This window comes from Ambystoma mexicanum, chromosome 2q, assembly GCF_040938575.1.
Source record: "Ambystoma mexicanum isolate Mex_15411 chromosome 2q, UKY_AmexF1_1, whole genome shotgun sequence".
NCBI lineage: Eukaryota > Metazoa > Chordata > Amphibia > Caudata > Ambystomatidae > Ambystoma > Ambystoma mexicanum.
Genome location: NC_090924.1, coordinates 368993755 through 369019512, shown reverse-complemented (window position 1 = coordinate 369019512; position 25758 = coordinate 368993755). Strand labels below are relative to the sequence as shown.

Here is a 25758-nt window from a genome sequence, read left to right as displayed (position 1 = left end):
AGATAAAGTCTTGTACAAAGTTAGAGAGAGTTTGTTGAAGAAAAATCAATGTAGGGGTCACAAGCCGTTACACTTGTGAAGGGCAGGGCAGAAATCAACTCTAGCAAAGTACCTACTGCAAGTCTCAACTGGGAGGAGCACGCTACAGACACGGAGGCAAGTACCCAAAGTCATAACAGTACCTTTGGTTAGAAGAAGAGTGGTCCAGCTGGCTTCTGTCTGGTTGCAGCGATGCAGATCCTGGGTCTCAGTCGTGGGAGGATGTCTGGAGGACTCCTGCGGCAGCAATTCAGAGGTCGGCGGCAGCTACGGGCTCTTTTCAGTGTCAGCGCTTGGTAAACAGCACCACTGCGGATCTTGGATACCGGCTGGGCTTCCTTCACTCCTTGAGTCCTGCACTCTTGTGAGGGGACTCGAGCTCTGCTGGTCCTGCTTCTGGAGGGTCCTTGGGAGACTCCTGGATCTTCTTGCTTCACTCGGCTACAGATTACTCGATCCCTGGCACTCGGTTCCTGCAGCAGCAAAGGAGTACAGCCAGTCGGGGAGGATGGTCCAGTGGAGTTTGTCTCGGGGTTAGTTGGTCCCACTAACGCAAGGGAAGACGTCATCCCTTCCGGAGCTTCTCTTGTCTAGTTTCAGTACAAAAGCAGGCCTTCACGGGCAATTCAAAGGTCCAGGAGGAAGCAGCAAGCTTTGTTCACGTTTTTTTTGTTGGGTTGTTCTTCCCAGTGGTCGACTCTGTCTTAGGTCCCAAAACCCTCGCCTTTTAAGCAGGTTTATGCATGCACAGCCTAGCTGTCACTGAAACAGCAGGGTGGCTGTCCTGAAAGAACAGCCAGCCAGGGTGGCTGTCCTGAAAGAACAGCCAGCCAATCAGGACTGCGCGCATTCAGGCATTTCTAAAGACAAAGGACAGGGGAGTTACGGGAACCTTCCTCACTTCCTGCCCTTCCAGAAACACTAAAGCCATAGGCAGGTTTCAGTACTGAAGCCCACCAAAGGCAAAACGAACAAAGGGCTCAAACCTGGCTTGGCTCGCAGAGTAAAACCCAAGAAAGACCTCAAACAGAAGACAGGACCATTTTGAAAAAAACTGTCACCCATGGTTGCTATACTGAAGCTGAGGATTCAGCATGCGGTATAAAAGCACAATGGTAGGAAAATTAAACCACTGCCACCAGCCGTTTAAAGTAGTGAGGGCAACATAAACATATTTACATGAGTAGGTAGGATAAGGGGCTACTAAGTAACCCCCCCAGAACTCCACATAAGATCGGGTGTGCTGGACCTAAAAAAATCAAAGGCAAGTAAAGTCAATTCCACTTTATTATTCTTGGGAACAGTAGTTCACACAAGAAAAAGGTATTTAAACCTTATGAGAAATCTAAAGTAGATGCCTGTGGAGTTGTGTCAGACTCCAAAAACAAAGGAAACAATTCAAATCAGGTCAAAACACATGAGAGTGAGAAAAAGTGCTCACTCACTCCAAAGTTAAAATCAAACAGTCCTAAAGTCCAGCAAAAGAGCGGAGGGTCTCTAAGGTTGAAGAGAATAAGCACAGAAATTAGAACTCTCCCCAACAATAACCTACTCTCTCATCCCCAGACACTATATGAAATAACTGGGGCCAGAACTCTTAATATGGTGGGTTCAATGCACATTTAAGTACGGAGGATGGAAGACAACCCTTGGGCTGCAATTCCCACTCCACGCTTTACCAATTGTAAACCAGATCCAAGGCCTCTTCAAAACTTCTCTTTGCCAGTCAGATGCATAAGACTGGCCCTTTACAGTTACCCTCGTCCAGACAGATCTTCCTACACCAATGGGGCATGCAAAAGCGGCCAACAGTTCCAGCAAAAGTCATGCAGCCAGCTATTGAACAGTTTTGTCTGTTCCGTTCTCCAACACTACTATTGCCAAAGGAAGGCTGCATATAGATTTACAATTTGGAAACTGGTCAGTTTCTATTTGTTTCTAGTCTCCGAGGTGGTCATACGGAAGAGTTAAGCACTTACGAAAAACCCTTGAGAAAATGTGTGTCTGGCACCAATATTAGGACATTTTGATCTCCAGTCAAATATAATCACTACAGATCAGTCAACACAATTAATGGACTACATGTCACTTGTGCCCACTGAGATAAATTACCAGCAATAAGCACACCCCGGCCAAAGGAAAGGACATATTAGACATCTCAAAGTTCTCACGAATATTAAACCCGCTTTCTGAATTACAAACCATATAAATGGGACTCATTCTAGCATCAGCCAGTTATTGTTTACAAATAAAAGAAAGATGAAAAACTTCCAAATCTGCCTCCATACAGTGCAAAAAGGAATACTCTTCTGCGGAATGCATGCTGCGCCGGGTGCTAGAGGAACAATCGAGCACCTTTTTCACTACTGTCAATACCGCTTTTACAGAAATGGTCACACAAATGTTGAAAACAAACAAAGGATGTCAACTAGTGTCCATATGGAAAGACAAATCCCCAGAAAAGGACAAAACTGTCACAAGTTGAGGGACTAATGCAGAGGTGGTTATGACAAAAGGTAGTGGAGGGAAACTAAACAGTTAAACGTTGAACGATACCCTCTAATGGATTGGTTTAAAACCAAAATTGTGTAGAGTGTTTGTACCTTCTCCAAAGCATCATTTGCTTTTTCCAGTCACTCTTCCCTTGTACCAGTCCCCAGAGGGCCCGCAACTTCTCCAAAGTGCTCCAAGGTTACAGGCAGCAGAGTATTACCTTTATTGGAGGTCCCCCATTGTGCTTGGTGACACTATTTAAGTCTTCGTGTACTCTATCCAAAAGCCACAGCAGGAATTCCTGGGCATCATGTTGCGAGTTCCCTCGGTACTGCAAAGCATTCTTGGAGACCACTGTCTGCACATAAAAACAAACTCGATTAGAGACTAATAGACTTGGGACAAACAACAAACCAACATTATCACTTTATTATCAGCAGGCCCCAAAATGTGCACTCAACACTAGCCATTGGCTAAGAATAATTGTAACTAAGAAATGGTGTGCTTCAAGTGGAGAACTAGGGAGTGAACAGTGGCTTTCTATAGCTGGCCATTTGCTTGAAACTTGAAATGTATACCTCTAGTCTCAGCTTAACTGTTTCGACATGAACGCCCATTGTCTAGGCTCCAGTGGGCTACATGCCCCCAGACTGCACTATGCATCAGTTTTGGGAAGATGGAATAGAGGAGGCCGAAAGTTGAGTGCAAACAAGAGCCTCCAACATTTTCGCAGCCAATGGCAGAGACATGTTGTGGCTTAGTGACTGTAGACAAGGAATGGGAATGAGAGCAGCTGAACGGGATGCGATCCAATAACACTTTTCTTATTGCAGCAGTGTTGCGGACAAGTGGGCTATCATTTGTTTAAAAAAAAAGTCACAAACAAAAATGGTTCACTAAGTTGATTTAAAACTGCTCAGTTATACTTATTTTCTATGTGTGTCACAATATAAACCATGGGAAAGCTACTTTTAAGGGCAAAGGTGGACGAGGGGATAGTATGGCTGACTTATGACACTCAATTTGTTCATTCACGCTGCATCATTTGTAGGATCAGCCATTCATTCATAGCACAGGCTGAGAAGAGGGCCTTGCAATTTGCAATGGACGGTTGGCCCCAACCTAGGATTTAGGGGGACCAAGCTGGGATGGCTGAGCACAGCTGGAATGAGGTGGCACTCCTTGCTTTCTGCCATTCATTGGCAACTTCGTTGGAGTCGGGCACCAAGGATGTTAGTAATTCATTTGGGCAGCATCAATCTAGCCAAGTTGGGTCAGGGGCGTTTGCTGGCCCAGATACAGGTGGCCATGCGCATAGCAGCCCAGGAGTTACCGGGCACTGACATTTTTTGGTCAGAAGTGGTCGCAAGACAGGTCTGGAGGAATGCCATTTCCATGGCAGGGATGGAAAAGTCCAGGAGGCGTCTTAACAGAAGAGTGGAGAAATTCACAAAAGCAGAAGGCTTGGGTTATGTGGGGCACTGCTACTTGAACTCCTTACCTTCCCAGTTCCATCCAGACAGTGCTCACCTGTCAGCCAACGGCATGGATGCGTTCTTGACAGCTATACAAGTTGCTCCGAGAAGGGCTGCTACAAATAATTGTCATGGCGAGTATGTCCTAGTGTGTGGGGGCATTGGTGGTGGCGTAAGCCACCCCCAAAGTGTGGCGGAGCATCGGGGCGGTCCTAGCCAGTGAGGGATTTCCATGCTGCGGCTTCAGCAGCAGCGGTTCAGGATTGGCTGGGCTCGAGCCCAATCCATCGACTGGCACAGACTCACCTTTTAGGGCTTTAGGCAAACTACCTCGGTCAGTGCCCCAAAGTGTCCCACTGGTAGTAACCAGAAGCGGAGTCCGCTTGTGCCTTTGGCAGACAGGGATGACTTGGTTTACCCTTATTGCAATGTAATGTGTGGCTGAGACCGTCCCATTTTTATTGTGGCTCCAAAATAAACTGTGACCTTGTTTCTTCCAAATAACCTTACAAAGTTGTCTGTTATTTTATGATGCGATTGTGATAAACTGGCCACAGGAGGTGGGGGTGACCAATGGGGATCTTCCCGCTATGTAGATTTTCAAAATCAAGCTTTTGCATTTAACCAGTGAGAAATCGCTTGAGCAATCAGTAAGCGAACGGAGGCAGCACAAGGATTTGGGAAGGGATGGACACTGACTGGGGACTGGTGGGGGATGTGGAGGAATGAATTTGAGTGGCAGGAATATCAGGGATGTCCAGAAAAATGACAGAAGGAAACCAGGAGGAAGATGGCGAGGCACAGGGGTGCTGGGTGCAGAGAAATTGATGCCAGGATGCTGAATTACACTTTAATGATGCACAGATTAGTGTTTTTCCTATAAAAATGCAAGTGGTGGCATTCCACTCTCGCTTTGTTATGCAGAGCTCAAAATAAGCCCCTCGGTACTAATGCTTCAATATGCACCACCAAGGTTACCATATTTCAATCAGTTACATTTGGGATACCTTAAATTCTAGATCAATGAGTGAGTAAGCAAGAAAGCAAAATAAAGAAAGTTTGAGGGACAACGAAAGGAAGATTCCTGCTCGTTATCCTCCGAGCGAACTTACAAATCTAGGTTACTTCCTCACATTTTTCCAAGAGTGTACATTTTCCTCAAGTAGCTTACATTCAATGTTCGGAACCTCAAAATGACTTTTTTCATTTTAATATCACGTTTCCCACACCCCACAACGGTTTACCCCAATCATTCAACCTAACTCTTCACTTGCCTCACTCATTGACCTTCACCACTTTTCCCTTACATTTCACTCCTAACTAGCCCTAGATCATTCATCCCATAACCCTTCTTTCTGACTCTTCCACCTTACCCTACCACTTAACTACAACCCTGAGCCCCTCAACACAAACCTATCATCCTTGCACTAAATATAAAAATCATGTTGGGCATAAACTTGTATTGAAAAAGGTTACTGTAACGAAGGCATGGTATCAACAGCAGACGGACAATAGATGTAAGTTGTAAGTATTTTATATTCGATAAAGTTGGGGAGAATTCCTTACTGGCCCCAACCCTAGAACGGGAGTAGTCTCGACCATTAAACAAGTCCAAGTCAGAATAGTTTGTTTGTTTATTATTTATATAGCGCTCCACACCCGGAGGTATCTGGGTGCGTTACAAGTTATTTGCGAATTGCGGTTACATGTAGGAGGATCAAGTACATAGTAGAACAGTTACAGATTACATATAGGATCAGGTACATAATAGAAACGTTACAGGCGATACTTACAATATGAGATTTAACTATAGTGTACAATCAATTATATACAAAGCAAATTTACATCGATACTTGCAGTATAGTGTTCTAGCAATGATAATCGTAACCAGTTGGCGAGGGTCAGGTATCCTTAGTCAGAAGCCAGCTTTTGGTACTTTTCCTAAAGCTAGAGAAGGACTGGTCAGCTCTTGCGGTTTTAGGTAAGGAATTCCATGCTGGACTGCCATAACAGGAAAGCTACTACCCCTTACTTTATTCAGTTTGTATCCAGGGACCTTCAAGCAAAATGAGTGCAGGGACCTCGTAGGGCGAGTCAAAGTATTTTTAACCAGTTTCTCCATTAAGTATTTAGGGGCTGAATTATTTAGGCATTTGTGTGTAAGGGAGGCAGTTTTTAGGCATATCCTCTCCACAGCTCAAAGCCAGTTATTCTTACTTCTCACCTCCGAGATATGTTGTCTTCTTGGAATACCTAGTGCGGTTCTCAGTGCATTATTCTGTAATATTTGCAATTTGTTGATAACCAAATGTACTTGCACCAAGGTAGAGAGCATTACAATAGTCTATTTTTCAGAGAATGAGTGCTCCCGCTAGGGTCATGCAGCTGTCTGTGGATAAGAATGGTTTGCATGCACGGATGAATTTGCACATGTCATGTATGCAGTCGCCGAGGCTGTGGCGTTGACCTGCGCAAGTACAGAGCTGAATCTAGGTAGAAGCCCAAAGTTTTTACCTCCTTCGCCACTTTATGTTGAGGTCGTCGATGTTAAATGAAAGAAAGTGATTGCTGAGTTTGATAAAACCGGCAGGTGCTACTAGGAGCAGGAGCTCAGTCTTTTCATCATTCAGGCAGAGGCCGTGGGAGGCCATCCAGGCCTCAATGATGAGATAGATTGTGTTGCCTAGGGCCAGGTCAGTCTCATAATCACCAGTCAGTGTTATGAGGATCTGGGTGTCATCTGCATAGTTAGTGTAGGCGACACCCAGACTGTCAAGGTCATTGAACAGAGGCTGGGTGAATATTTTGTACATAGTGGGAGATACGCAGGATCCTGGTGTTATTCCGCATGTTAGTGCTGTAGGATCTGCTGAGGCCGAGGGAGAGAACACTCTCAGACCTATTATTCATAAAGGACTGAATACAAGCTGTTGCTTCTGGGGAGAAGTGGGCCACTGTAGATAGATGCTTGAAATGCAATCCATGATCCACTTAATCAAATGCGGCCGATAGGTCTAAAAGCAGTAGGAGGGCCAGTTTCCCATTGTCCTTTAGTTCGTCAATTTGGTTCTTCTGGTCAATCAGAGCTGGTTCTGTACCATGTTTGAGTCTGAAGCCTGACTGCCAGAGCCCAAGTAGATCGTTAATTTCCAAGTACGACTGTACCTGGGAGGTAGGCTGCTTTGTCAATTATTTTTTAAAAGAAAAGCGACTGTGGTAATGGATCTATAATTCCTCGGGATGTTTGGGTCTAAGGTGGGTTTCTTTAAAAGCGGTAGGACCCATGCGTCCTTGAGGTTGCAAGGCACAGTGCATGTTTTGAAAGACAAGGAGTGGTGATGAAGGGGACCAAGTCTTTTGCAGCTTCTTTGATTATGGATGCCAGGCAGGTATCTCCCTGGCAGTTGGATGGTTTAAGCAATGCGAGAATATCTTTCACTTCTAGGGTGGAGACTTTAGCAAATTTAAATCGGTGGCGGTTTAGGAGAGTTAGAAAAAGTTCTCTGCGAGGTGCCTAGATTGGGGAGGTTAAGTTTTTTTCTCTCATTTTATTTTGCAGAAGAGATTTTATTGGGCAAGGCATTTTGAATATTGGTGCACCAGGATTTGTCCTTAGTGCAGGAGTCTGATGGATGTAAAGGGGCTTCCATTTCTCTTAGGATGACCAGGAGCTCTCGAGTGCTGGAACTGGCTTTGTTGATCCTGTCATTGTATGTATCACGTTTAGTTTGTAAGATCTCTTGTTTGTATTTGGCAGTGATTTTCAGTAAGTTGTCTATGTTTGAAGCAGTTGGGTGATTTTTCCAGAGGGCTTCAACTGTCCTTTTTTCTGCCCGACGGGCTTTAAGATTAGGGGTAAACCATGAGTTGAGGTGGCTCTTTGTTTGGCTTTGCATAGTTTTAGGGGTGCAATGTTATCTATAGCAAGGGTTATGGTGGAGTTGAAAAGGTCTACTAGCATGGCTGGGAGAGAGGTAGCAGGGAGAGTGTTTGAAATCGGTAGGAGATAGGGCTCTAGCTTATCCACTGTAATGTTGTGTTTAAATCTCGTAAGAATAGGAGGGCCTAGAGGGTTAGTTATGATAGATCGAGGGCTATCTTGAATAGTGAAGGTCACCAGATGATGGTCTGTCCAAGTGTGGGGCTCAATGGACGATATAACAGTCTTGCATATAAGGTCAGCTACCCAGTCGAGAGTTCTGCCTTTGGCATGAGTGTTAATTGAGCCTTTGCGTAAAGCCTAGTTCTGTTAGAGCATTGGCAAGTGCCAAGGCATGTAGGTCATTAGGGTCATTGAGGCCTAGATTAAAATCACCTAGGACAAGAATTTTCGATGTAGGTGTGGTATTCACGGCAAGTAAAGCTGCAATACCTTCCTCAAATGAGCCCAAGGGGCCAGGAGGTCTGTGTATCAAGTGCATAGTTATGGTACGAGAATTAGTAAGAGGTAGTTTAACTGCCAACAGTTCGCCAGATGTGAATGGGTTATGTGTGGAAACTGAGTCCCAGGTTAGACTTGGCAATAAAGGCAATACCGCCGCCTCTAGAGGATTGTCGACTCTCAGGATAGTGTCGTTATCAGGGATCGCGAGTACCAGGGAGGAACCTGCTGCAACATGTAGCCACCTCTCCATTATTGTTAAGAAGTCTAATTGTTTAGAACTAATCAAGTCTGTTATGTCAACAGCGTGGGCTACCAAGGATCTCACATTGATAAGGGCACCTTTGATTAGTGGTGATTTGCTATTTGAGAGGATGAGGTTATGAGGGGAGTTACTCTGACTAATCCAGTTATTCATAGAATTGTTGAGCTTTAGTTTGGAACTCTTTAGGGAGCGGATTTTTAGATTCGGTTTGGGTGGACGGCTGATTAGGTTTTAAATCAGTCTGGAACAAGCCTGACATTTCTTGCAGCGGTAGAGCAGGGTTGATTCAGTAGTGGGCTGATGGTGGAGCACTGAGTCCAATGGATCAGGGGTAAACTGCACCGAGATCTAGCAGATGGGAGGATACTCGTCATTGGAGAATTGGCCCCAGGGATTATCTGGGGGTAGGGATATGGTTGGCCTGATGGTTGCCAACGAAATAAAAAAAATAAACAGGCACCTAAAAAAAAAAAAAAAAAAAGTGCCCTCGATCTCAAATGATAAATGTGTGAAGGGGTTATAAAAAGGAAAAATAATGTCTTAAAAGAAACGTCAGACTGGCATAGGCAACAACTTCCTTCCCCATGTTCAGAAGCACAGGGTCTCGAGAGTTTCTGAAAAGGATAGGTGGATGGCACAGTTCCATCAATCTGGCACACGTTGGCTTATTGGTACAATTCAACAGTTCAGGCTTAGGCTTCAAGCTTTTGACAGTGCAACAAGTTTTTGTTGGCTTTGTCCGCCTCTACACAAATGCACAGTTAACTCTTCACTTTTACTTTACCACAATTCAACACAGGCTTCCCTCCGCCGGGCTCAAGCCCGTTTTTCTCTTTGTGGGGTTTCCTCTCTCCAAGTTTCGTTTCATACAACTTAACTGTGTGAGACTTTCAAAACTTCAAGGATTTACATAGACCTCTGCAAGACCACTTCGACCTCTCTTTAAGCAATTTGACAATCTTCAACTCACAACACCAATGCTTCTTGGTACTTTTAGTTTCTTGTAATTATTTATTTATTTACTTTGTCCTCTTGGCCTGTTTAAAGTTCATAAACTTTGCTTTTCACTCAATCAACTTTCATTCGGGATTGTGGTTACTTTCTTGCCTTCGTTTCCTGTTTTATCACAACTTCAAACATTTCACAGAGACTTTCGAATGTGCAATTCCGCCTCGCATGACCATTCTGTTACTTTGTATACTCATCATAATTCAGCAATTGTCTTTTCCATTATGTGTTTTTGCACCACGTGCAACCTTCAACTCTTGTTACTTTTTTTTGCTTTTAACACAAACCAGGCCTTTGTTGCCTTCGATAACTCACCGGTCGGGTTAATTGGGTTTCTTTCTTCAACGCCTTTTATGCAGCAGTAGAACAAGTTACTCTTACTTGATAACGTTCTTTCGATGGGATGGTCCGACGACATATTCCATATCTATGACAGTAATCACCACAGCTGTGCTGCTTCGGAAAATCTTTCGGCGTCTGCTTTCTGCGTCGATACGCCGCCCTCGAGGACCTCCTCCGACGGCCGACGTCACTGGATGTTATAAGTAGGAGGCACGACGCCCGTAGCCTCAGTTGTAGTTTTTTCCCCAGAACGTGTGGCACCGGTCTTCTGCCAGTCTGACCACACAAAGCCTTGCGGAAACGTAAGCTTCAATTGCATAAGAAATTCTGTAGCGGGAAAGGCAGGGAGGGAGCGTTATGGAATATGTCGTCGGACCATCCCATCGAAAGAACGTTATCAGGTAAGAGAGTAACGTGTTCTTCGAGGGGATTGGGTCCTTCGACGAATTCCATATCTATGACAGACTCCCAAAGCAGTACCAATGCAAGGAGGTGGGAAAAGAATTTAGCAAAAGAAATTTAGAATGCCCAATCAAATTGCAGAGCAAAGGACCGCCTTGCCAAAGGCCAGATCCTGCCCACGGATCGAATCGAGGGAGTAGTGACGTACAAAAGTATGGACCGAAGCCCAGGTGGCCACGTCACAGATGTTACGAATAGGAACACCCCTCTGTAGGGCAGTAGAGGCAGCCATACCCCTGGCAGAAAGGGCCCGCAAGCCGACCGGTGGGTCCTTACCCGCCAATCGGTAACACTCAGAAATAGCCAAAATAATCCAGCGAGACAAAGTCGGCTTAGTCACAGCTTGTCCCAAACGCTTACCAGCGTAACCAATGAAGAGTTGATCGTCCACTCTGATCCGGGACATGCGTGAAATATAAAAGCTTAAAGCTCTCCTAGGATCGAGCCTATGGAGCCTCTCCTCTTCCTTACCAGGATGTGGAGGAGGATGAAATGCCGGAAGAACAACCTTCTGGTCTAAATGAAATTCCGACACCAGCTTCGGAAGAAAGGAAGGACGAACTCGAAGGACAACTCTGTCCTTATGAAATACAATGAAGGGTGGCTTAACAAAGTGTCTGTAACTCACTCACTCTGCGAGCGGAAGTGACCGCAACCAAAAATACAGTTTTAAGTGTTAATCTCAAAGGGCAAGAATGCAAAGGCTCAAACGGAGCACCCATCAGAAACTTGAGGACAAGGTTCAAATCTCAACCAGGCACCTGGAAAGGTGACGGAGGGAACACATTAGTGAGCCCTTTTAGAAACTAAGAAATTAAAGGAATTTTAAAATAAGAACACTCTTCAGACGAGCGCTTAGATATGGACAGCGCCGCCAGGTAACCTTTAACCGTACCCACTTACAAGCCCCTGTGGGCTAAAGAAAGCAAAAAAGACATAACCACAGGAATGTCGCATGCAAAGGATCCACATTCTTAACCCTGCACCAGTCGCAGAACTTTCGCCAACGGCAACGGTACAGGGACTTAGTTGCGGGCCTTCTGGCCGAAAGCAACACCTCCATCACGTCTTCAGGGAGGTCCCAATCCTTATACCTAACCTTTCAGAAACCAAGTGTGAAGGTTGAGGGATCTGACCTCTGGATGGAGAACCTGACCCCCCCCTCACGTGAGAGCAGATTGTCTCGGTAGGGAAGACGACGTGGAGGGCAGATGGACAAGTCGAGAAGGTCCGGGTACCACGTCCTCCGGGCCCACGCCGTAGCAATCAGGATCATCCAGGAACCGAACATTCGTAACCTCCGCAGCACTTGCAGGATGACGGGGACTGGAGGAAACGCGTACAGCAGTGGGTAAGACCACTCCACCACGAACGGGTCTCCTAAGGCTCCTTTTGGAGGAAATACCCGCGAGCAGAACCTCTCGCACTTCCGGTTGACACTGGAGGCAAAGAGATCCACTTGAGGGGTCCCCCAAAGGGCAAAGATCTCCAGGAGAATCTCCTGAGCCAACTCCCACTTGTGAGAGATCGCGCTCTGCCTGCTCAGAGCATCCGCCGTCTCGTTTTCGTCTCCGGCCAGATGAACTGCCGATATCGAAACTTCCTGCTGGATTGCCCAGAACCAGAGCTGCATCGCCTCCCTGCACAGAGAAAGTGACCCTGCCCCCCCCCCCCCCTTTTTGTTCAGGTAGTGCATGGCCACATTGTTGTCCGACAGGATCAGGACATTCTTTCCTCGCACAGTTGGCAGAAAAGCCTTCAGGGCAAGCCTGACGGCCCTCAGCTCCAACAGATTGATATGGAGTCTGGACTCAGACAGAGACCACGACCGCTGACTGTCAACTCGTTGGCATGAGCTCCCCATCCCGTGAACGATGCGTCAGTCACGATCGTCACCTTCGGCCAGGGTAGCCAAAAAGGAGCCCCCTTCATCAGATTGCCTTCGACGGCCCACCACAGAAGGTCCTGGGCGACCGAGGACGGCACCTGAACAGGGTCCGACATCCTGCCGGAGGACTGTGACCACTGGAGCTTGAGTGCCCATTGCAAAGATCTCATCCGCAACCTGGCCTCTGGCACCAGAAGAATGCAGGATGCCATGAGGCCGAGCAATCTCAAGAACTGGAACGCTGGGAGACTCTGGGCAAGCTGAAACTTGTACACCATCTGCTGAATATGATGAGCCCTCACCTGGGGAGGAAAACACTGCCTCAGGGACGTGTCGAGCACTGCTCCGATGTACTGGAGTATCTGAGTTGGTGTCAAATGGGACTTCCTTAAGTTGAGTGAGAAGCCCAGCTTGTGGAGGGAGTGGCAGGTGACGGACAGATGATCCAGGACTTGCTCGGGAGAGCGCGCCCTGATCAACCAATCGTCCAGGTAGGGGTAGACGTGAATCCCCCTTTCCTGAGATGCACCGCCACCACTACCATGAGCTTGGTGAAGACCCTCGGGGCGGAGGTTAATCTGAACGGCAGGACCCGAAACAAAGTGTGAGTCGCCAAATCGCAAACCTCAGGTACTTCTTGTGCTTTGGATGGATCGGCATATGAAAACAAGCGTACTTGAAGTCGAGAGACACCAACCAGTCCTGAAGTTGAAGGGCCTGGAGGACTTGAGAGAGAGTAACCATCTTGAACTTGTCCTTCCTGAGGCGTTTGTTCAGACCGCGCATGTCCATGATGGGTCTCAATCCCCAGTCTTTCTTGGAAATCAAAAAATACGGGGAATACCATCCCTTGTTCCTCTCCGCTACAGGAACCAGTTCTATGGTGCCTTTCTCCAGCAGGATTGAATTTCCTGCGCAAGGAGCGGATCCGGACTCTTCAAAGAGATTCCCCGGTGGATTGACGTGAGGCCTCTGCCGGAAAGGAAGACAGTAGCCGTGGGCTATGATCTCCAGAACCCACACATTTGAAGTAATGGCACGCCACTCTACAAGATGCTGCGCCAGCCTTCCCCCAACCGGCGAACCATGGGACATGGGCCTCATGACTGAGCTGAAGCGGCGTAGCCCGAGGGCAAAGAGGCAACTGCCCGAGCGGCCTTGGCACCTCAAGTACCTTGTTTTCCACCTGTGGCACTCCTACGGTGGCCCCTTTGACTGGCAGCACCTCTCGCTTTACCAAAGGATGAGTAATAACGAAAGGAACCTCCCCTCCATTGCTGTCCCCTAGGACGAAAAGGCGGAGGTTGTCGAACTGCAGCACCCAACGACTTTGCTGCTGCTTTGGAGGTCTGCAACCTCTGAAGGCTCTCGTCAGCCCTGCTGCCAAAAAGATGTTCCCCATCAAATGGCATGTTCAGGAGCCGGGCCTGCACATCAGGAGCAAACCCCGACTTCTGCAACCACGCAAACCTGCGTATTACAGTGCTCGCTGCCATGGACCGGCTGACGCAATCTGCCATGTCCAAACCCAACTGAACGGCCTCCCACATGGCATCCTTGCCATCATGGACCATAGCAAGGAAACCATCCCGTTCGTCCCCTTCAGGCATATGTTCAGCCGCTAAGGAAACAGTTCCACAGAGTGCGTGAAACGAGACAAGGCACACACGGAGTTGGCCGCCTGAAGCGCCATACCCCCTGAAGAAAACACTTTCTTCGCCCAACCATCAAAACACTTGTCGTCCCTATCAGGAGGGATGGTAGGATACGACACCTGCTTTGCTGGGGCTGTAGCCACCTGCAACACCAAACTCTCCGGAGTGGGGTGCTTGGTCAAGTAGCAGGGTTCGCTACTGGCTGGGTGGTATTTTCGTGGCAAAGAATTGCCCACTGCCGGGAGACTCTCCGGAGCAGTCCAAGCCGCTGCCACCCTCCTCTGTAGAGCCATATGGAACGGCAGTATCGGGTCAGTTAGTGGACCTTGGTTGAGGATATCCGTAAGGTCATCCTGAAGAAAATCCCCTGGGGGAGCAGACCACCCCAAGTACTGTGTGACCCTAGACATAAGGCGCCACTGCGAGCAGTCGGCATGAGTGCCAGGCTCAGGCCTACAAAACTCCACCTCCGGAGAGGTGTCCAGACCACTGGCGTCGTACAGGGACTGACGCAGGTCCTCAATTTGGCTATGGCCCGAGAGAATCTCATCTGGCACCTTATCAGGAACCATGCCATCATCAGAGCCCTCATCCACCTCTGAAATGTACTCAAGATGGCGGTAAGAGGGCACAGAATGGGGAACAAAGCCATGCTCGACCTTGGCCAGAGCCTTTCTAGGGGGTTCCAACATGCCCCGGGCTACCCCCGTCGAAACACCTCAAAAGGCGTCAAGTGAATCAGCGTCGACAGCCTGGGTGCCGATGCAGTCGACAACTTTTTCGGAGGCGGAGCCTCGAAAGAGTCCGTCGACGACCTTGGTGCCACAGGCATCGACGTCTTCCTCGAAGACACCACAGGTGCACACGGTCTCGAGCACGTCGAGGACCGGGATCTGGAACGGGCATGATGAGAACGATTCCCCTTGTCCGAGCAGGACCTTTCCTGCGAATCGTGCCGACCACCCGAGCCCGAAGGCATACGAGCGGTGTCTCGACCGATCACGACCGACCCCACTTGGAGGCGCGGACGGACCAGTGCCCTGCAATTCGAAAATCGCTAGCATTTTCTTACCGAAGGAAGCCCATTCCTCCGGCGTTGCATGCTTGGTGGGATAAGCGACCCGCCAACAGGCGGAGGCCTCGGATGAGGAAGGGGAAGGCGACCAATGATGGCGCTTCCGGGAGTGCCTCGAAGAGGCAGAGGATTGGCGGGACCTACTCCAGGACCGAGACCCACTGGACTTCCGACGACGATGCGGAGAGTCGCCCCCTCGAATCGTCCGTCGAAAGCCCCGCAGACCTCGACTTCCGTGGCTTGGACACCTTACCTACCGACAGTTTATTCTTGCGCTCCCGCAAGGCTTGGGACGTAAGCGACTGGCAGTCGACACAATCATCCGTGTCATGGGCCTCCCTGAGGCACCAGAGGCAGGCGTCGTGTGAGTCCGTCACCGACATCTTGGACCCACAGTCCCTGCACTTCTTAAAGCCCGGACGCGTGGTGGAAGACGAGGTAGACATCACGAAGGATAACTTCACAGCGAACAGGTTCGAAGAACCAATAAAGAACAGAAACTCCAAAGAGTCGAGGCGCGCCGAGATCCCCGAAGCGAACACGTTTGAGGAAAAAACGGAACCGAGGCTACGGGCGTCGTGCCTCCTACTTATAACATCAAGTGACGTCGGCCGTCGGAGGAGGTCCTCGAGGGTGGCGTATCAACGTCATTGACGCATGACACAGACGGCGAAAGATTTTCCGAAGCAGCATAGGTGTGGTGATTACTGGCATAGATATGGAATATGCCGGAGGACCCAATCCCCTCGAAAAGGCTGTTACCAGTACCGCTTCTGCTGCTACCCGATTCAGTCATTCACCGGGGAGGGGAGTGGGCTGCGTTGCAGCACTTTGAAGGTATATCCTTTCTTTTCACTCAGTTCCAGTCTTGGAACACTTACGCTTTCCACAAGTATGGATTTCTCACCTGGCTCTCTCTCGTTCCTTGCAACTGCTGATCAGCCCCATGGCCTTCCAACTTAAGTAGTCTGATTCGAATCAGCAAAGGAAGAGCTGCTCCTTCTCATACCCAGCCTCGTTAATAGTGTGCCTGTACGCGCCACCTTTTAACCTGGCAGGGCGTGTTAACAAGTGGCAGGTGTGTGTAGTTAGGATTATGTGCATTGCAAGTCCCTTGAGGTAATCTTCCTGGCCTCATTTCTCATCTTCCTCGGCTCAGTAATGTTGTCAGCATTGCCATGATCATCTGTGGTCAAGCTGGGCCCCTGACCCTTACCTCGACCTCAGTTGAGGCTGTGGAAAGGACACAGAGCCAGTAGTCATGTTTATGATAAAAACGGACCCCAGGCAGTGACCAATTCATTACTTCTTTCAGCAACGGGATAAAAAAAAAAGTCAGTTGCTTCTACACAAACTTAAACGTGCACGTGGCTATTTGCGTCTATTGTTGTTTCCTGTCCTTTGACTGCTTATCAGATGTAAATGGTCTGAATGCATATCCTGCCGCTGATGCGTGCCGTTGAAGACAGGAAGTTAGTTACCACTTGTGGTTTGGTTCTATGCTGGGACAGAAGCTATGATTTCCTGGCCTCTTGCAAAATGTATTTTCTAGAGAGAGTGTCTGCATCTGCTCCTTGCCAAGAGCATGTGCCTTATTGGAAAGCATGTGTGTTTAGTCAACAAACATGTGCAGTACCTTGCTGTTGAATGTTTCATCGCAAAAATCGCTTGATGTGTTAACAGAATTGTCTTATCAGTCTTGTTACTCGTTATACAAGACACCCCTTCAAGGCAATTTGTCAAAGATCAAAGATTGGTAACCCTGTAAAGTCGTCAATACACCTACTGGGAGCTACAGTTACATAAAACGGTTGCCCATATTGGTGGCAAAACAACATTTAAGCATTCATATTTAAGCAAATAATGACTGCATGCAAAATTAACATGAGTTGCTTCATAAATGGATGAGCGCCTAGAAGCATATTGGGTGCTATACACAATAGAAATCAGTGACTGCATCACATTTCAAACAGCACTAATTGCCAACACAAGCCTAAATAAATACATGTACATAACATTGAGGTATTCAGAATGAGTCCACTATATTGTAAATGGACCTAGCTAAGGATGCATGAATTAATGCATGTATTTAATGTGAGGTAGTTAGGTTAACATGACCTCTTTACTGGCAATAGTTTCAAGGTAAGACAAGGGATCCTTTCAGATCCATTAGCAATTAACCAGCATACCTTAGCTCCTGGCTTTTTGACCCAATGTGTTTGACTGTGATCTTGAGCATGTGATCAGATGCGTAAACTGTCAGTTTGAATCAGTGTTCTTGAAAATAAACCAATATGTGAGTGCCTTTATTACCTACAGTAATTCACACATGGAGGTCATCCAATGTGTATGTCTGCTGTGCACTCAAACTAGCATCGTGAGGTATAATGCGGTATATTTTTGGTTCTTTGACCCCTGGCTGTGATGCCAGCCTAGGCACATTCATTTTTTAGAATTTCAGGCTTCCTGAACTGCAGATTAGCAGCAAGCCTTCTTTTGATGTGTGTTAAGAAGCAAAGAGGGGACGAAAACAGGATGTGCAAGTCGTCATTCTGTTCTGTCCTGAGCATCATTTTCTTGTTCCATGTACTCCTGGAACCAGAGGAATCCATCACTTGTCTCGCCTTTGTGAGGTCCCTGGGGTTCAGGGTTTGCGAGTAGACATTGATCATCTGGTGGCTGGCTTGAGTCAGGCTTCGTGATTGAGGGCACAGCAGTTTCCTTGGCTGAGGTGTCGGTCGCTTTTGTCGTTCCCTGAGCAGTTTATTCTGCCCTGGAATGTTCCCATGGCAAGACGTGGTTTCAGGGGGACGGGGCTGTTTGGTTTCAATGAAATCACAGTAGATTAGTTGCAGGAAGAACCTTTGGATTCAGTAAATGTCTCTGTGCACAGGCAATGTTTTGGCAAGTCTACTATGCCACAGTGCAAGCTTGGGCGATGAGACATTGACTCCCACGTTTTTGGCAAAAATTGATTCCTTGGCACACACTCTGCATCTGGCAATGGCTGACACTGTAGACATCTTCCTGTTCAATGACAAAATGAAATGATTTTGAAATTGCGCACACTGTTCCTGATCTGAACCGGAAACAAGTTGATTCAAGGCCCTTCATGTTGCGACTTGCCAGGATTTCAGTTTCTCCAGCAACGTAGAAGACAGATTCCAAGTATTGGTAACAGCCAGTAGCCCCACGCACCTGACGAAGTCAGTCTTGTAATGACCATGTCCAAGCCACTTAACCCACTTAACCCTTTATATAGAGTTCTTGTAGCGGCTGCTGCCACCACAGTTGAACCCACTGAACTGTGAACTGTCAATCAACGAGTGCATGGCCTTTTCCATTTTATCCTCGGAGGCCAGTAGAGATGCAATCTGTTTGACCACAGCAGAGTGTGCGCCCAGATAAGAATATTCAGTGCTTCGCACCTTTAGACGTGCGTTTAGCAGCCGTGACAGGTGCAAGCTCAATTTTGGGTATTCTAATCGGCTTAACGAGAAACTAGGCCAGTGCAACCATTTTAATTGGGATGGCCTAGGAGAATTCAAAATGAACCCACAACACTTAACTTGTGAATTTAGAGTTGGTACTCCTATTGCAAAATGACAACAAGACTATTGAAATGCATTAGGTATGAACCATTGGGTAGGCTGTGTACTTGACTGTGAAAAAACAATTGGTGCAACATGCAGTGTTCATTTAGAGTTTATGTCACAGGAATTCACTGGCACAGCATGTGCACACACCATTCGTGTAGAGTCTCCGCATTCACGTAAGGAGTACAGTGTTATTTCAGGACTTGACTGTGAAACACATGCATGTGAATACTGTACAACAAACTTCTCTGACCCATGTGTCATTTAACCAATGCACATTACCCCATGAATGTAGTTCCTGACATATCATGGAAGGGGTTGTTTGAATGGGAATGTTTAACACCCAGTGCAAGATCCAATTTGTTGCGCCTAGCGACCAGACATATGCTGCTGCAACACTCTTCGCAAGTACACTAAGCAACAAGAAAGTGGCGCCCGACATCGCCTGACATGTGTCAACCTTGGACAAGTTAAGTGCATGCATTTGTTCTGGCCATGAACTTACATGGTAATGCGGGTAGCACAGCAGTTCTGGAACCTTTCACTCTGATTACTAGCACTGCTGGTCTGTAAAACGGGCCAAACAGTCTTATCATGGATCTTCTCCAAGACCCAATCTCCTGCTTTCAGTGTACTCAGGACTGGCCTCAGCAGCTTCTGCCTGGGGGGGGGGGGTGGAGATTCCCTCAGCAGCGTTGTCACCAGCAGTTGTGTCTGGAGAGGGTGCTAGGAAGAGTGTGCAGATCAGGCATAAACATCTTTCTCCCAAACAAGAGTTCAAATGGAGTCTAACCGTTGCATAGAGACTGGCATTGTAAATTATTTAAACTCCTGATCACTAAGGGCACTAAGGGCACGTGGTCTACTACCTCCAAGCGACAGAATGCATTTAGTCAGGCTCATTTATGGAATGGTGCGCCCTTTCCACAATACTGTTCATTTCCGTCCAAAAACGATGGGAGAATTGCAGCTCTGTTCCTCATGCCTCTAATGCCTTAATAGGGCCCGCCCGAAAAAGCGGGACCATTATCAGCATGGAACGTTTGAGTTGCTGTCATAGCTACTATACCCCCCAAGTGCCTGTATGAACCCACCATTACTGTATGAACCCACCATTACTAGAATGTACTTTTATTTATGTATTGCTGGTAGTGGGCCTACAGGTGCCAGATATTGGTTTCAAAAGGCGAGGTTGCCTTTCTTAAAACCTCCTTAGGTTGTTTGCTGTGGTCCACAGTTGTCTTCAAGCATGCGTCACAGTTTGCTACATATTCACCTGTTGTAGCCCTGGCCACCAGTATCTGTCAAGGAGTAGCTGTGCAGTTGCACTCGCCCCAAAATGGGTAGATGCGAGTCCAGTTTGCGTGGCTGCAATCAGCTTTTCCCTGTCTGCTCTAATAGGGATTCATCTTTGATTAGGATGCCCTAGTTTCATAAGAATTGCAACTATTGTTTTGTTATTTTCAATGTCATAAACATAATTACTTTGGAAACCTTTTAGCCTAGGTACAATACCTGAACAAGCCTCTTATTTCCTCATCAATTGCAGTCACTGAGCGAGTTATGGCAGCTATCGTTTTTCTTACTGCGTGTTCTTTGGCATATTTATTTGCCAATGCATTGTCTATGCTATGAATGTACCCTTTAGTATGTGCTCTTGTATGTAACATCCTCGGCAAAGGGCAAGTTTGTTTAAGATCCCAAACTTGTTAACAGTGTTGCCTGGAAGTAATAGTTTCATGCCTAATGTCTCTGAAGTCATTTTGAATGCTTTATGCAAATCAGCGTTATAAACCCTGACAATGTAATCTGAATCTGAGACTACTAGTGTGGGCTTCCCTGAATCTGCGTGGCACAATGCAAGCAGTAATCCATGCAATTCAGCAGTCTGGGCAGACATGTCTCCCAGATGCTTTGTTGCAATATCAGTGTGTCTGTATGCTTCTTCGTGTGAACAATGTCCTATGCGGCAGCATATTTGTAATGTGTCGCTACTGCTGGTATTGCGGAACCATCGTAGTAAATTACTTGGAGAAAAAAAAAACAATGGCGTATCAGGCCGTGAGGTGTCAGGCTCTGTGTCCATTGTCCAAGTCAATCCACTCATGCTTTGCAATTCTGCCTTATAATCATACTTTACATCTGGAGCATGTTGAGATGCTGACCATTGAATCCATCTAGTATGTAATGCCTTTGCATTGGGCACGCTAGCTTTTGTGGCAGCCTCAAGTTGAGCTAAAGGTGTATTTATGTGTATAGCTCTATTTGCTGCCAATGGCCGTTCCTTCAGAATAATTATCAGAACTGAAGCCAGAATTTTCTCCTGAGGTGTAATATAGATGCGACTTGTATGCAATTGGTTTAGTCTCCCCTAGATTGCACACTGTATATGTAAAAGCATTATCTCCCACCAACAGGTTTATCTCCAAGTCTTTACCTGTATCTCTGTCCTGCAAAGGACCAGTTTGAGTCATTAATTAATAAACATGGTGCAGAATGTGAGTGTGTTCTGGCAACCAGTGAGCTGCTTTGAAATTCGGTTTTATCAAAGCATACAATGGTTTCAATAGCTGAGCAAAATTAGACACAAGATCTGCCGAAATTCAAAAGCCCTAAAATAGCCTGCAATTGCCTAAGTGTGGTTGGCGTCCGTATCCTGGAACACTTCAAGAAAATCTGCTGACAAGCCTCTGCCCTCATCTGAAAGAGCGATTCCTAGAAAAGTAACCTCACGATGAGCTATTCTTGATTTTTTTAAGTTAATCGGGTATCCTTTTGCAGCCAATGTGTGAATGACTGTCTACTCGTTGCAAGTGTTCACTGAGATTCTCATGGGTGATGCAAATATCATCTACATATTGCCAACAGTTAGGAATCTCTGCGAGCAAGCTCTGTATTCTATTTGAGAATGTGCTACGTGAATTCTTATAACCCTGCATTATTCTAGTGAAATGCAAATGCTTTCCCTTAAACGTGAATGCAGTGTATTTCTAACTTTCAACACTTAAAGGTTATGTGAAATATCCATTGCCTAGATCAAGGTTTGTTTTATATTTGCATCTGTGTAATTTGGCTAGAAATCCAGAACTGTGTTGGTTTTGGACAGCCTCCGTCTTACAATGTGGATTCAAAATTCAAAAATTCACAATTAAACGATAAGTACCATCAGGTTTTAACACGAAGAGCACTGGACTTTTATGTGGGCTAGCTTCCTTTATAATCACCCCCTGGTCCATTAGTTGGTTTAACTGGATACTGCCCCATAGCGCTTGTCGCACATATAATGGTGGCCAATCCTGAAATGCTAACAGTCCTTTATATTGGATGTGTAACCGTGGCCAAAACAGTGCTTCATTCTTTTTGGAATGTTCGACTTCCAGCTGAATGGTTATAAAATACATTTCATTATGTGCCAATGTCCGCCCAGTGGGTGTAGTTATCTGTGCATTTCTGTGTGCCTTTGTGTGCTCCAAAAGTGCCTTGTGGCTGCATTCAAATATGGGATTGAATATGATGCATAGAGCAATCCGCTATCCCCCCAGCAAAGCAAAACCCTTGCCACAGATCCTCACTGTCACACAAGGTGTCTTCTCCATTTCACTGTGAAGGCCGGAGTCCGGTCCCATCTCCCTCAGCATCATTATTTCAGGATACTGCCCCCAGAGTAAAGGCGCACCATCTTACTCTCCTACCGTGGAGCATTACTCGTCTTAAAGAATTGTGTTAATTTTGTACACATACGAATACCCATACCCTAATTTTGAGGAGAAACATTTCTATATGTCAAAAAGATTCCACTGCGGGAAATACTTTCTCCAACCGGAGAACATTTCCAGCTCTCTCCTGCAAATTATTAGAGGTGTACAATGAGTGGAAAGTTGAAAGCTTGCGTTGAAGAAAAGAAAAGGTAGTAGTTTTTAGGAAGCCTGGATAGCAGGTATGGTGGATTTGTTCTCATGAAGTTCAAAATAATGAAGTAATATAAGGAAGCTTGGTAGTGCAGTCCCCCCACCCCCCACTCTAGAGTACTGCTTTGTCAGTTGTGACATCCATCCTTTGCAGCACTGAAGAAAACAAATCATCACAGACCTGATAAAAATGATCATTTCTATCCAATTTTACTGGTTTTTCGAAAAGTAAATAACATATGCCTAATAGGAATTGATGCTAAAAAAAATTCAAATAGTTGCTGGCTTTGGAAGATGCACTGGCCGGGCAGGTTCCACGCTGAAATTAATGAATGCTGCTGTGCATTTGAAACAGGATATTTGAATTTTCCTGCAGTTATTTTGCTCACATTACGGCTCTCTGAATTCAAGAGAAAAAAAAAGTTACTTCCCACACAAAAGAAAAGCTTGTAGCGTGGTTTGTGATTTTTTAACTTGCCAACAGGATCCTAAAGCAATGTATACGTATGCTCAAGTTATAGGGTTAGAAGATAGAAGTCTTGGAGACAGAGGATGGGGTAAGGGAAGGTCTACGGCAATGAGGGGAAGGAGTTCCACACACCCCTGCTTCTCTTAACTTCAGTATTGCTGGGTGGCGGGGTTAATAGAACAAGTTGACTTGCTAGTGGCTGGCTGTCTCCAGCCTTTGAAACTGGACCTGTTCTTGGTTATGTTATGATAAACTAAAAGAATGCAGAGTGCAACTAACAGTCATTTAGGTGAATTAAAAAAAAGTGTGTGTTTAAACTTGATGAAAATTAGATTATGATGAACAGGCATAGATAGTACATATATGCACTGATGACAATTGATGAGGACAAAATCGACAGCAGGGTCAAAAAAAGACCACTGAAGTTCTAATCTTAAGAAGTATTTAAAGACAGATACTCATGAGAAAAAAAAAGTTGTTGGCCATTTGTGTACTTTTATTAAATGTGTTTTAGTACCGGAGAGGGTAATTTCCACAAAGTTTTGATCCATCCAGTTCTTGATGGAAGCGTTAGTAGCTAGAAGTCTGGCAATATCTGTAAAGTAGTTCCGGGGTAGTTTGCAATATGTCTGCGTTATCATCAACACATAAGTGGTAACAGATGTCAAGATCTGCTAACACAGTTTAACACCAATGTTAAAAAGAAGAGGAAAGAGTGACAAGCCATGTGGTACTCCACATAATTTGGGTTTTAGGAGCAACATAGTAATTTGAGGTAATACAAGAGCATCGATTGGCTAGGACAGATGTAGGCCACTTCAAAGCGGTATCATGCACCTAAACCACAAAGCAGTGTCTTTCCAAGATAATCTGGTGGTGCAGGGTGTCGATAGTAGATGAAACTGCTGGTATCAACAACACTGTCCTGATTATTATCTTTATTTAAAATTCATTTTATGGGCATCCAACAGGGCTAACCCACTGCCACAAGGGTGTTGGGAAGCAGATTGCCTTTTAAGCAATGGGTAGTGGGATTCTTTAAATTCTTGCAGCGGACTACAAACCACCTTTTCACCAATCCAAGCCAGAAATAAGACATTAGCAATAGGACAGAGGTTGCTTGCCAAATCAGAGTTAAATTTGAAACTCCATATTTGAAGTGGCTTGGGCAATGTGCCTAGGATGACCGAGAAGGAGGGGGCCTTGCTGCACCCTCTCCTAAGCAGAAGGCAGCAGTCCACCCGTGTCCTTTTATTCACACGGGGGTCTGTGCTGCCCCTGCAATGATTTTGCTGTTTGATGCGAAGCCGTTGGGCTCCGCAGCAAACAGCAAAATAATGGGAGAGAGCAGGGCTCAGAAAGCCCTGCTGCCTCCCGTTATTCAGCCGACAACGTGGACATGCTGCATGACAAGAGAGGACTCCTCTCCTGTCAGTGTGACCACGCTGACTGATGGGAGAGGAGTTCTCTCCCGTCAGGCAGCATGCCTACGTGTTGGCCGCTTGGATGCTTTGGAAGGGTGCATGGAGGTAAGGTAAGTGTCTTTTATTTTAAAATAAATTGCATATATGATTATTTAAATGAAATTAGTACGTATATGTGCATGAATGCATGCGTGCATGTTGGTGTTAATGTTTGTGTCAATGTTGTGTTTGGTTTTATGGATGGATGCATGTAAGGAGTTGTGTAACTAGTGGAGGAATGCATGGGTGAAAGTGTTTTAAGGGAGTGTGTGTTCAGCCCCACCTCTAAATGTAGACGCCCTGGGGGCCACTTCATTAAGGGGTGGATTCATGGCATCAGAGGTGCACCACCTAGGATAAAATGTCAGGGGGGCCCAACACTTCATGTTGGGAGAGGCGCTAACTTCAGAGGCTGCGAGGTGGGGGGGGCAAACTTACTTGTGTGGGGGCATCTAAAATCTTTCCACATTGGAATTAGACTATCCTGGTGAAGCTTTAATGTTACAAGCAGCTAACTCTCACCCCCATTTCTGAAACATCAAACTTAAGTACTGCTGTGAGAATGAGAGGTCTCATGTCACCACTTCCCTTCTAATCACTCCCCTGGCATGCAAGTGCTAACCCCACATCACGATTTAATTACCTAAACATGTATGCATACAAATCCAGGGGCTAACAGTAAAATGTTTTATGTTAGTAATTGCAGGGACTTTGTTAACAGCGAAGCCCAGGCCTCGTTTAATGTCTGTGTCTTGTTCCGTCTCGCCACGCTCTGTTGGTCAGCCCGGCAAGGGCTGGGTGACAGTTTTGAAAGCAGATAGTGAGTGGGACCAATTAACCCATTGCGCTGTCGGTCTCCCCACTGAGGGATGGCATTTGGCCCTTTCAGCTTTTACAGTTGAAATGCCCCCACACCCCCAAATGAGTTTGCCCCATATTGGATGTCTTCTGACACAGAAACCTACTGATAATCTGCAGCTTTTAACCACCTTGCTGCATTATTTTGACTTCATTATTGATTTAAGCATGCCACAGGTGCCTTGGACTATTTTTCCAATCAGTAAGACAAGGGTTGCCCCCAAACCTCAAAAAGAAGTGGGCCCCCCACCAGCTCTGACATCTTCAGCTAGCCCTGCTCCCATTTCCCTCCGAATTCCCTGAGCCCAGCTAGGAAGCCAAATAGCTATTGCACCTTCCCTTTGGCCGCTAGTCGTACCTTTCACCCCAGTTCGGGGGCTG

At 46.4% G+C, this 25758-nt stretch overlaps 1 protein-coding gene across 2 annotated transcripts in view; it reads right to left on the bottom strand.

Annotated features, from left to right (window-relative positions):
• USP31 (ubiquitin specific peptidase 31) overlaps positions 1–25758 on the bottom strand; it is an 821813-nt gene that overhangs the window by 698353 nt on the left and 97702 nt on the right. For both annotated transcript variants that reach the window (XM_069647404.1, XM_069647405.1), the window contains exon 2: positions 2753–2890. In XM_069647404.1, the coding sequence (XP_069503505.1) occupies positions 2753–2890 (138 nt within the window). The remainder of the gene's footprint in view (positions 1–2752; positions 2891–25758) is intronic.